This window comes from Plectrocnemia conspersa, unplaced genomic scaffold, assembly GCF_051122295.1.
Source record: "Plectrocnemia conspersa isolate PC_06_02 unplaced genomic scaffold, ASM5112229v1 ptg000007l, whole genome shotgun sequence".
Taxonomy (NCBI): Eukaryota; Metazoa; Arthropoda; class Insecta; order Trichoptera; family Polycentropodidae; genus Plectrocnemia; species Plectrocnemia conspersa.
Window position 1 is genome coordinate 3,339,208 of NW_028277171.1, and position 13,325 is coordinate 3,352,532.

The 13,325-nt window shown below is 29.8% G+C and overlaps 1 protein-coding gene and 1 long non-coding RNA gene across 7 annotated transcripts in view; one reads left to right on the forward strand and one right to left on the reverse strand.

The window, feature by feature from the left end:
* Nucleotides 1-6,136: 6,136 nt before the first annotated feature.
* Nucleotides 6,137-13,325, forward strand: part of svp (COUP transcription factor 2) — a 135,163-nt gene continuing 127,974 nt past the window's right edge. For 5 of the 6 annotated variants that reach the window (XR_015810210.1, XM_088188590.1, XM_088188593.1 and 2 more), the window contains exon 1: nt 11,117-11,586. Coding sequence is in view for 4 of the 6 variants with exons in the window: in XM_088188590.1 (XP_088044716.1) it covers nt 11,382-11,586 (205 nt within the window). In the remaining 2 variants the exon portion in view is untranslated. Of the gene's footprint in view, nt 6,272-11,116; nt 11,587-13,325 lie in introns of those variants that run through there. The other variant, XM_088188592.1, reaches the window with a different exon arrangement.
* On the reverse strand, nt 7,050-11,251 carry LOC148233679 (uncharacterized). Its single transcript, XR_015810211.1, has 2 exons — nt 10,959-11,251; nt 7,050-8,985 (listed from the first exon to the last, which is right to left on the reverse strand). It is a non-coding gene; the product is annotated as an uncharacterized LOC148233679 (long non-coding RNA).

Genomic DNA, 13,325 nt, shown 5'->3' on the forward strand with positions numbered 1-13,325 from the left:
CATTAGATGATTTTTACAATATAAAATGTATAATTTTAACAAATAAAAATAGCTACGCAGTGAAAATTTTTATGATTTTCTGACTTCAATCTAAAAAAATTTGTCACAAAATAAAAAAAAATCCTCCATAACCATTAATTTTTCGCAAAAAATTGTCCGCGAAGTAAAAAAATCTCTTAATAATAATTGATATTTAAAAATTACTATATATTAGGAACTAAATTAGATTTTTTTTTTGTAAAACGCATTGCAGAAACAGCTCGTTTTCAAATATATGTTTTTTCAAATTTTTTTTGCGAAACTGATTAATCCCTTAATTTTTTGCAGTAAGTTTTATTAAAATAGCTAGATATTTTTTGACGCAAATATCGTTTTCAACTTATCAGTATTTTTTAACTTCAAATTTTAATTAGTAGTTGATGTAGTACATTGTCAATATCAACATTAAAGTGGTCAAATTTTTTTTAAAATCCTCAAATCTTCTTAAAAATTTACATTGTAAATCTTAATAATTTTAATATTGGTTGTCTTTTGTATTTGCCAATTAATTGCAGATACACGTAAAATTACATATTTTTAAAATTTTATATGCCTCTTCAACAAACTTCTTAAAAGCCTTAATTTCAGAAAAATAGCAACCAGTAATTTATCCTTGATAATTTATCCTGATATGTTGTAATATCTACCATAAATGCTAGTTTCATAACACATTCCTTATCCGAAAGTTGTGGGCCAGAATTTTTATACTCCGTTATAAAAATATTGATTTTTACACGTAAATCAAAAAAACGTATTTTAACCATCTATCGGCTAAATAGTAAATAACATACTTAAACTCCGATTATATTTCTGGAAAAGTTGTGCAATATGTTTTAAATGAAATTTTGATGTGATTCAAAGAATACATTTAATTTTTATATTTGTATAAAATTTATTATTTAAATAATTTGCAACTAGATCACATATTAGCAATTATAGCCAATCGCTTATGGGCCGCAAAAAAAAATCAAAATTGGCTCACATTGCTACATTGTGTTTCTTTTAAATTTAATACTGTTTCTCACAATATACAGATATCTCTAATTTCATTTGAAATAAGAGGTTTTTCCGCTTTTCTTCTCCTTCTTTGACGAGATTGTTTAATAAATGCAGATTTATGACTTCTATGGTGGTCAGCTTCTGCCTTCATTTCTCTACCAACTATTGAATATCGTTTAATTCAACTCAAGTCTGTTCTTCCATATGTACACAATTTCATCGACAATTAAGCAAACACATCAATCCGATTAGACCACAGTTTTCTTGAGGCATAATTAAGGGTTCTTTCGGTAACCTCAATCCATATTTCATCGATTATCTTGAGGTAGCTCATGATGTGGAAATGATTTTTCCAAAAGTTTCTGATCGTAAATTTTTTTTTCGGTCACTTTGAAGCATCCCTGAAATAGTATTTTGGGGTAAGTATTTTTTGAAGATTGAAATGAGCTGCCGATTCTTCGACTGGAATAATGGAGTGGTGTTGGGAGGAAAAAACTTCGGTAGGTTGTCTTCAAGGTCTGGAAGATAAGCATTATTAGACATAACCAACAAGACTTTGAGTGACAAATTCTTTTTCAAAAGATATGTCTTTACTGCAAGAAAGTGACGCAATACACAATGCTTGTATTGAAAAACATCGCTCGCTTATGAAGTCAACATTTAATTAAAATTTTGCTCGTATTGTAAAACACTTCGCAATTCGAGGCTCCACTGTATTATAAAAATTAAACTACAAATATAAAATATTTACCAGAGAGATCATGTCCTATAAAATATGCATTAACATTACATTATTAAGGTACCTCGAATTTCGTTTTTAATGCTTATTAAAAATATTTACGATATTAAATTATTACTAAGTAAATGGTAACCGATTTTCTCAGCCATACATTGACAACAAAGCAAAATAATATTTTATTATTACTATTTTTATTTTATTAATTTATTTAGCTTAATAGCTAATCTTTACATCTAACAAATTTAGTAAACATATATAAAAATATATAAAAAATACATTACAGAAAGAAAAAATAAAAATATACAATAATAAAGTCTTAATATTATAATTTATTTCTATATGTACGAAGGTCTTTTTTTATTCCATTTATGAAACCCGTTATATTTTTGCTGTTTCGGATTTCTCTTGGAAGACTATTATATAAATCAAAACCTCCGTACATAATTCCCCTAGCCGTACTCGTTTTCTTATACTTAATTATCTTTAAATTTTCTCTATTTCTAGTATTAAATTTATGTACATCTTTATTTCTTATTAAATACTTATTAAAATATTCTGGTAACATATTATTTTCTAACTTATATATAAATACTAAAACATTCATACTCAATATTTCTTGAACATTCAACCATTCTAATCTATCAATCATACTTTTACAATTAGTTAATCTATTTTTATTTAAGATTACTCTCATTGCCCTATTTTGTAATTTTTGCAACATTTGTTTATCTAATTTATTTAACATATTTAATAGTGTTACACAATAATTAAAATGGGGCAATATTATACTATTGTAAATTATTTTTTTTGTATTTATACTTAATATATTTCTTAATCTAGATAATAAACCTATTTTTCTACTAATTTTTTTTAATATGTAATTACAATGTTCTTTAAAATTTAATTTTGTATCAACAATTACTCCTAAATATTTTATATTATCCACTATTTCTATACTAGAGTTATTTATTACTATTTTGGTACTATTATCTAACACATTTTTATAATTAATAAACATACATTTAGTTTTATTCTCATTTCATTTAAGTACATTATTCTTTAACCATATTTCTAATATACTTAATTCATTATTTAAATTATTTACAATTTCTTTAATGTTATCACCTATGCAATACATTAATGTGTCATCCGCAAATAGATGAATTTTACATTTTTTCACGTTATTAACTATATCATTAATATACAAAACAAATAACAATGGTCCCGATTTAGACCCTTGTGGTACTCCATAAGACACTAATTTCTCTTCAGAATATACATTATTTATTTTAACTTTTTGTTTTCTTTTATATAAGTAATTATTAAACCATCTTAAAACTATATCACTTATACCTATACTCTCCAATTTCTTTAACATTATTTTTCTGTCTATTGTTTCGAAGGCTCTCTTGAAATCCAAGAAAACTGCTCCAATGATTTTGTTTGTATCCTTAGCCAACAGCCAATCATTTATCACTACTTGTAATGCAGTTTCAGTCGAATGCTTTTCTCTGAATCCCGATTGTTGTTCACATATTATGTTTTGAGAAGTAATAAATATGTAATGTTATATGTAATGTTATACTTTATTATTTATAATATAATAATATTATGTGTAAATTTACTCGTTTGTATATATGTGTGTATGTATTATATGTGACATGATTGATTTGAAAGTATTCAAGCGACGAAGAAAAGAAAGTTTCGACATCAAGTCAATCTCAATGGTGGCGATGCAGACAGTCTGTAAGTATCATAGCACACAATGCATTTCTTGGAAGCTATAAACTTTTATGTTTATTGCGTTTTAATGAAAATCCAATTTTACGCCTTGAAATTCATCTTTCAAATGTGCCCGGGTGTGCGGACGAAGGCTTTTTTAAGTATCAGATCAGGGTTCGGAATGCGAGATCTTAAAAGTCTTCACATTTTTTACATATACAATTATACATATAAAAGTATATAGAGATGAACAATGCACATCTAAAAATATGCACGTGAAAAATCCAGATAAATACTTATACGACTTTTTGTGTTTGTTATACTCGACTTAAAAAATCTTATTGTATTAGATTTTTTAATGGCACCAGAGTATTTATTAAATATTTTAAAATTAAAAGCACGAAATTTGCTTTGATTTAAATCTAAAAAAATTGTGTATTAACCTGATGTTTATTTGTAAGTTAAACTATTACAGCGAGGAACTCAATTACCTGCAGTGCAAATAGTTGGCACAGGATTTGATAGCGTTGAAAGATTAATGCTCAGTGGAGAAACGCTCAAACAATCGTTTTAGATTTATAGCAAACGAGTTTCTTACTCATTAACGAAAAACTATAGAATCGTACACAAAATTCATTCCCGCATGACGAAATCAATCGATGGTGTTTGATAATTTCCTCTGGTAACTTATTATAGACATGACACGCTGTCTTAAAGATCACATTGTTCAAGATGCAAAAGTGCTTGGCGCCTCTCCATTGAATTCGATTCAGCCCTGGAATCCGACGGCCCCGGGCGTCTGCCGAAGAATCCGACTCTGAATGTCAGTGGCGGATTCTTACCGATGTCATTCCATCGGACGCCTAACGGCTAATGGATTTATCGACGTGTCAAACGGATTTAATTCTCCGATTCTAATTTAAGTGATCTCTCGCAGAAAGCATTCGCGAATGACAAAGGTCTCGCTGGTCAGTTAGTGTATTTCAATGTCGAAATGCACAACCCCGGCTAGACATTCACAGATGTTTAGCTGGTTCGTAATATCAGTAGTAAAAGTAATTTGAAGTAGACATACAAGTCTTTTTTTACAAATAAAAGTACATGTACATGTTAAAATGTATTAAAATATACATATTTTTTGATAAAGCATGAAAGTAATTCAAGAACGCTAGAAATGTAATTAAAACGTATACGTTACAGTGAGATTATATCCAAATACATTTTAATAGTTAGATATATATTTCTACTAGCGATAATATAATTTATCTTATAGATGCTAATGAAACTATACGCTGCTCTAAAATGTGTATGAAATTCAACTTGACAATTACGAGACGTTCAATTTCTGTTCAAACCCAAACCTAACCTAAGCGAATAAACGAAACTAAATACTATAGGTTGTTTTAGAACTTTAATTAGGTCAATTCGTTAATGGTAGATTTTTGTTTAAAACATAAACCTTAAATCAAATTTAAAAATTATTAAGAAAATTTTCTCATCGTGTTTTTTTTGCAGCTACAGTATTGCCATATAATGAATTTTTAGTCCAGGTCAAAAGCAATAAAATCGTGCCATCGCTGTGAATTCACTCGTTTATATTAGGAATTTTTATAATATTATTACTAGTGAGAATCGAATAAAGCACATCTAAACCGATTTTCGCCCAATATGAGAGCGCAAAAAACAATTATCCCTTCTCAGAAGTCAAAAATCCACGTCAAAAGCAATAAAATCGTGCCGTCGCCGTCGTAGTGGAAACGCTCGTTACCGAGCGTTCCCACTACGACGGCGCCGACACGATTTTATTGCTTTTGACGTGAATTTTTGCCTTCTGAGAAGTGATAATTGTTTTTGCGCTCTCCTATTGACCAAAATTCGGTTTGAATATACTTTGATCAGTCCTCTTATATTATAAGTCTATAGTAATATCGGCAAGGATAGCTATGATATTTCTAAAACATAGTGTAAAATCGAAACGCAGACAAACTATGGAGTAATATGTGAGATGCAATTTCTGTCTGTACTTATTCTTTCGCTTATTTTCCTTTTAGAGATGAGTTGGCTTAATTTGTATTATAGACTTGACCTAATGAAAGTTTTAAAACTAAAATTAATTTTAAAACTTTTATTAGTTAGGTTTGGGCTATGAAAAGCAAATGGACGTTTCGCAACTCCCAAATTGAGTTTCATAGATTTCTTAGAGCAGCATATTAGTGCCTAACTGTTAAATTCAATTTTCGCTGGTAGAAATATATATCTACTGGTGAAAATGTATTTGGACTTCACTAGTGAAAATATAACTTTACTAAAAAATACACATTCACTATAACATTCTCTGGTAAAATTATATATCAACTGCTGAAAATGTATTCCAATATGATTTTACTGAAATGACATATTTAAAAAAATATTTTCTTTTAGGAATAACCACAAATTACTGATTAAGTAGTGGCCTTCTAGTTGAACGCAATATCAGTTTTATATTTTTATGTTAATCTTCGAAAATAATAAGAATAGAAACATGATAAAAAATGTGTTTATCACAAACAAATATAGTCGGGTGTCGATAACGCTGCGCTCTCATTACATCTCTCGTTTTGTTTAAGTGTTCGTCTCTGGAATAAACAACAATATCTTTATCTTTTTCGTTCGTAATTGAGAGTTGAGCAATTAACGACGTTGATTATTTCGCAAAGTGTAAAAGATTAAAGAATAATAACAGTGTTTCTGCGGATGTTTTTCCTGTCGACGTGTAATATCTACATCGCTAGCGTAAGATGCCACCATAATATATTTCACGTAAAATCCATGTACGTTTTTTCCAAGTAAAATAACGTAGATATATAGTTGTCGGCGTAGAGCCATCACGTTTGTCCGTAAGAAGCTGCGGGTCGCCCCTTTGCCCCGCTACTTGGCCTGTCGTTCCGCACAGCTGTATGGAGCACGTGCATTAAGCTCGGCTTACACAAGGTTTATTTTGTTGCAGTTAAATATTAAAAAGTAACTTGACTGAATGCCGAAGGACACCGGTGTCCACTTACGAACGGCGACACGAATGCCGCTAATACGCGGGTGTCCGTTCCTAGTTTTTTATTTTTTTTTTATTAAATTATGAAATATTGTTTTTTGATACTTTTTGGCTACTTACTTGTATGAACTATATTTTATTTTGTTTCTATAATAAATAAAAGTTCCCACAAAAAATATTTTTCTAAGCTTGTTTGGAATCAATGCTTGGCCTAATCCCTAATACATCGCCTAATTTCGCTTGGCACTTAAAGGGTTAAGATAAGGATATATTCTATCGTGATTGATTGCAGATATATACAAAGGTGGTTTTATTATAAATTTAATATTTACTCCAGATATATTAAAATAAAAAATGAGTTTTTTATATTCATATGAAAAGTGAGCAAAAGTTATAGACGGTATAAATAATAGTAACTTGTAAATTTGATTTATTTTAGTATCATTGTAATTATTAAAAAAAACTTTAGAGATTAATTAAAAGTAAGTTGAAGTAAAATATAAAATATTCTTATGCGACGATTTTATAAAGCTAGTTTTACTAATTGAATCGCAATAAAAATAAACCTTTATAAAGAATAATGATATAAATTAATATTGTATGATTATTAATTATATTTAATTATTATTTAGAGTTCAGTTTCAAAACATGTAAATGAAAGCTCTTACATAAGAACTATATAGATAATATAAAATTATATTTTGAGATAATTTCGTAATACACTGATCCCTCAATGCACAAATGTCGCATAAATCGAAACCATGTTAATTAAGGCATAGAACGAAATTTGTAATAAGACGATTAAATAGTATTCACACGTACTTTTTATCGTTTCTTTAAATTATTAGTTGAACGATAAAAATCTTTAGTAATACGCGTGCTCTTCAAAATGCCACATAGTACACACTGCATGGGCAGTGAGAGAGATTACATATGTAGGTTAAGTAGGCTAAGTTAAATGTTGTATTTTTAACATAACCCAAGCATGGCATAATGATGAAATGGATATCTCTCGAACTGACTTTGTTAACGCAAATAGAGTATAGTGATTGATACTTACTTGTAGGTATTTATTATATCTAATTGACTCAAGTTGGTACAGATTTATCCCGTTGTAATGCATTGGGCTTACGCCTGTCAGGTTACAACGGAAAATTTAATAAAAATAAATTTTAAAAAAGTAACAAATTTATTAATTTTATTTGTTTCATTAGTTTTATTTTGGCAAGTTGATCAAATTTAATCTCAAATCTTTAATAATACTAAATCTAAATTAAGTCTTTTTCATTCGTGAGTTTAACTGAATTAGTCAGCGTTAAATAAAATATGAAAAGGAGTCGGAGTCGGTCAATTTTTTACGACCATGATTTCTTATTAAAATACTATGACTACGAGACCCCGACTCCGACCCCACAGCTCTGATTTTTATCTTAAATATTCATGCACTGTAGGCAATATTTTTGTATTTTCAAACATTTTAATATTTACATACTTTTTAATAAGTTTAATATGTGAAGATATCTCATCAATATAAAAAAAGAATATATTAATTATACACAGATCTGGATGATTTTTTTAAATGTTGTATTATTTTTTAAATAAAATAGTAAATACAATAAATAATTTAGTTTACTGCCATTTTTATTCAGTGCGTTATTTTTCCCAATCCCCCCATAGATACAAAAGCAAAATTGAAACCTACAATTTAATGAAATGTTTATTCTATATTTGAATCAGTGCCTGTTAAAAATATCCCAGTGTAAGCCTGGCATTACAGTCTGAGTCGGCGGTGACCCCCTCCTTGGGTCACCCCCTCCTAGAGGTCGGTTCTCCCTCCCCGCGCCTTTGGCCCGCGGGGCAGCACCTTTCAAGGCACGCCCACATTTTTAACGTCTGCTCCAGAATCCAAATCTTCAACTTCGACTCTATCGTACACAAACATTCCATATACCTAAATGTAAACACACGTATACACACATACACAATCAAAATACATTTCCTTGTTTATCTTACTAATACAAACATTAAAAAATCCTATCTATCAAATATTATTATTTTACAGGTCGTAAATACACATTTTCACACAAAAGATTTTAATTTGACAGCCATGACTATTAGTAGCTATCAATGACTCAATTATATGGAATAAATCGATATTTACGTTTGTTATAACTATGATTGATTGCTTTATATCAATATTTTAACTTTTATTTAAAAGGGTATGTTTGTTTATTAACAATAAGAACATTCATCATTGTATTAAAAGATTTTTTTTAATTTAATGAATACTATTAATTTTTATACATACATACATTTTAAACATTATATTAAATTGTCCTTATTTTGAGAATATTCCAGAATTTTTTGTGGTTTGTAGTGTGGATCATACAATAACGCAAGGGGAGAGTTTCAACAAGAAAATAATCCTGGAGTTTTTTTTATTGCAGTTCTATTGTATCTGAAAGGTGAAAAATAGTGATTATTGTATATTTATTATTTCGATCAATCATTACAGATTGGGTTTTCGTAGATTTTTCTAATCTCACAGATCGTTCATAGTGACATCAATTGATGTAAGCTATGATAATAATCTATAATTAATAAACTATATGTCACTTGATTGTGTTTACATTGTTGTGACGATTTACGACCAATAAAAAATAATTCATTTGTTTTTTAAGAGTTTTTGAAAAAAAATTCTACTTGAAAACATATTGCAAATTCAAAAATGAATTGTAATTTTTGCCTTCTGAGAAGTTGCGCTCTCCTATTGACTAAAATTCAGTTTGAAAATACTTTGATCAGCGCTTTTATATTAGAATATGCAGACAAACTATGAAGCAATATGTGAGATGCGATGTCTGTCTGTATATATTCTTAACTGAAATTAGTTTTAGAACTTTACTTAGGTTAGGTTTGGGTTTCAACACCAAATGAACGTTTCACAACTATCAAATTGAGTTTCATAGACATTTTAAAGCAGCATATCATATATTTTTTCAAGTAGAAATATACATATATCTACTGGTTAAAATGTATTTGGACTTCACTAATGAAATATATAACTAATATATAATATGATAAATACATATTCACTGTTACATTTATACATCGCATGTAAATGAATAATGATAAGTGTGTGAATGTATACATTACTATTTACAAGCACCTGCCAAATACATTATATTTTCACTGGTAAAAATATGTATCTACCAGTGAAAATGTATTTTCACTAATAAATACATATGATATGAATAATTGAATGCCTTTCTGGCCAAATTCAAAGGGGTGTAGAGGGGGGGGGGGGCAAATGACTTCCATGAATTATATACTATTTATAACTTAAAAATATATTTAAAATAATTAATTAAAAATAATACTATTTCTTTAATAAAATAAAATCAATGTTTAAAACTACAATAATGATTAAATGTATTTTTCTATTAAAATACGTGACAACAAGATAGCAATTTAAACTAATATTTTTTTGTAAATATTGTGACACGCCAGACTAATCATTTTAAATTATTATATTTTTTTGTGATTTAGCCTTAAATTATTTAATTACTTAAATTTTTTTTGATGAAAAGCACATTTAAATTTTGTATGCTTAAATAATGAAATTTTTTAATACAAAAATGCGATAATTTGTAAAAAATAAATACTCAAAATACATTTCTCATTATTTGTGTTTTTTACCCTTTAAACTATAACCATGAATGTTTTATATTATATTCTTATTTTTATTATATTTCTTATATTGTAGCTAATAACAAAACTGTTTACATGAAAATGGTTGTATACCAGTAACATGTATAGTATATTATGGTATGTTTGTAAAATTTATTATATTAATAAAATACACGTTTTATAAAAAAAGTAGCTTACAATTATATGGGACCGGTTTATAATTTTTATAAATAAAAATTAAACTTTACTGCCACAATTGAAGCAATGGCTCGGAATTACTAGTTATGCACATATAGTATACTTAGTCTGTAGATTCAATTATCAATTAATACAAAAATAGCTAACTAATTAGATTTTATTGAGACATCTACGATTTATTTGTAACCTTTGAAAATGCTAAGGCATTTATTGTTTTTAAAAGTTTAAAGCAAAAACTTTTTTTTATAATTTTAAATATTCATAACTTTAATATAAAGTTTTTAAAAAATAAATTAAAAAAAGAGCAAATATTTTAGTGTCATACAAAATAATAAAAATAATATATTAAAGCTACTGTTAAGTATAAAGAATGATACATATAGTAACTGTTTTCAAAGTCACCCCACTATTTTAAATTTAAAAAATATATTTTTGTGGTATTGTTTAAGATGGATTAATTATATCGGGCTACTTTTAAATGCGCCACCATAAAAATTACATTTTTCAGTTTATGTATTCATTGGCAAGATTGTTTAAAGTCACCCCGAGTTCCGCAGCGTTCCGTCGCCGCCGCCGCCGTCGGGTCGGGCGTCGAAGGTGGGGGCCTTCGGGGGGGGCGGGTCAGAGGCCCCCGGCGGCCAATGGTAGGGCGCGGGGCGCGGCCTCACCTGGGCCCCCTTCACCCCGCGCCGCGACACTTGACACGGGCCGCGCTCCGCGTGCACTCCGACACTGCGCGCCATAGGTTGCGGCCGCCGGTCGTGTCGATGCGATCGCGTAGAGTTGCGTTCGCGTTGTCGTAGTCGTAGTCGTAGTCGTAGTCGTCGTTGTCGTAGTGCGTTCCGTCACCTAGTCACCATTATCGGGCACAGCGTGGGCGCGTGCGCGTACGGCGCGGGCGCAGCGGGCGGCGTGCTGGAGCTGGGATTCCCCGGCAGCGTGGTGGAGCTGAGCTTCCCGCGCGGCATGGCGCTGGTGGCGCCTCCGCCGGCGCCGTGGCGGGACCCTCACGACGAGCCTCCGCCGCCGCTGCCGGCGCCCGCCACGCCCGCCTCGCAGGCCAACTCCACGCAGAGCGGCGGAAGCCACCCCGACAAGGGGCAGAACATCGAGTGCGTCGTCTGCGGCGACAAATCCTCCGGGAAGCACTACGGACAGTTCACCTGCGAAGGTAATTTACACCGTCGGATCTTGCGTTCACATCACGTGTGTCCGTCACCATAAAAACTAATGTGTCATGTAATTAAAACAACGGTGTGACTTTTCATGTTTCATCTAATTCACGTGCGATTTGGACGGTCATGCACCATATGTGACGTTTCTCGCTCCGGAAAATGTGACGTTTCGCGTCGATGTATATAATTTAACTTCCACAAAAACGGGGTGCACCAAGTGACGTTTAACGTCCCAGAAAATGTGATAAATCTTATCGATTCGCATTGAAAATAACCCGGGTATGAAAATTACTGTCCTCTTATTCTAAAACTACAGAATACAGATGTATCTAGAATGTGAAAAGACAATATGCAGATAATACTAATGACTAATATTAGTTTTTTCTAGTCTCACGAATGAAAATGGTAGCAAAAATATATCTTTGAAAAGTCAAACATATGTGCTTTTCTTTTTAGTAAACTGATATAACAATTATCTTCTTAAGCTGTGATTTTATTAAACTTATTTTCAGCAATCATACGCACAGAGGATGTGAATTAAGGTTAAAGATCTATTTCTGTCTGTGGTGATTAGTGGTGCATTTAAAAGTAGCCCTAAAATAACTACCTCATTAAATATAAATATTATTCGCGTGTGTTTGCTAAAAATTTAATATGATACTGCTGTTTATTTTTAATCGTTAAATAATAAAATAATAGGATAAATAAATAAAATAACATAAAAACAGTGGTGCAATTAAAAGTATTTTAAACTGTTATTTACTGTTTATTTTAACATAATTTATAATTAATGCGTGATATTTTATAATTGGCAACAAGTGTAAAGTATACTCATTCATTTAAATAGTATTTTTTTTTAGATTTTTGCATGTAGTTTTCTTTTTTTGTCATTAAATATAAATATAAAATAAGGTTTAAATTTATTGGGTTAGTAATTTTATTTGCTTTTTGTCAGTAAAATTATATAAGTGTGTTTCTTATATTAATATTTAAGTCCTGAAATCTCGACAATGGGATCGAAGACCGGAAAACATAGTAACCCCATTGAAATTTAAGTAATAAAAAGAAAAAGATTTTTTCGCATTCGATTCAATGGGACATGTTTATTAGATACAATAAATATCAGCAAGGTAGCAAGAACTTTGGGGTTTGAATATACCCTACTTAGTGATGGAAAGGTTGAGTGTAAAAAGTTAAAACATAATATTTTTTTATGTTACATTTAAAGTTTTTTTATATTAAATTTTTATAGTAAGTGTTCTTTTTTAAACGAAGTTATGAATAGCTGTTGTTATTTTAACAGAAGACAACAATATAAGTTCTTAGGAATTAAATCAAACAACGCATATATAATTCTTCGATTATTTACCATTATTGATCGAGTAATTAGATTTATTTACCGTTATTGATCGTTTTATTATAAAATTATTGTCTAAAAGTACGATATTTTTGCTATAAAATATAAAAAGATAAAATCAATTTTAAAAATACTAATTTGTTGTCTAAATATAAATATAAAATATTAGTTGCAACTATTTAAAAAATATTGGTACAAAGCCCTAATTTTTTTGTGATGTTAAAAAAAGCCTAACATAAATATTATTTTCAAGTGCAATTGATATCTATAGAATTTAACTTAGTGTCTGATATAAACTATTTCCTTAATTACGTGAATATACAATTTGTTATAGTTATGGTTTTGAAGATGACCGGATTATTGCACACATGAAAATTA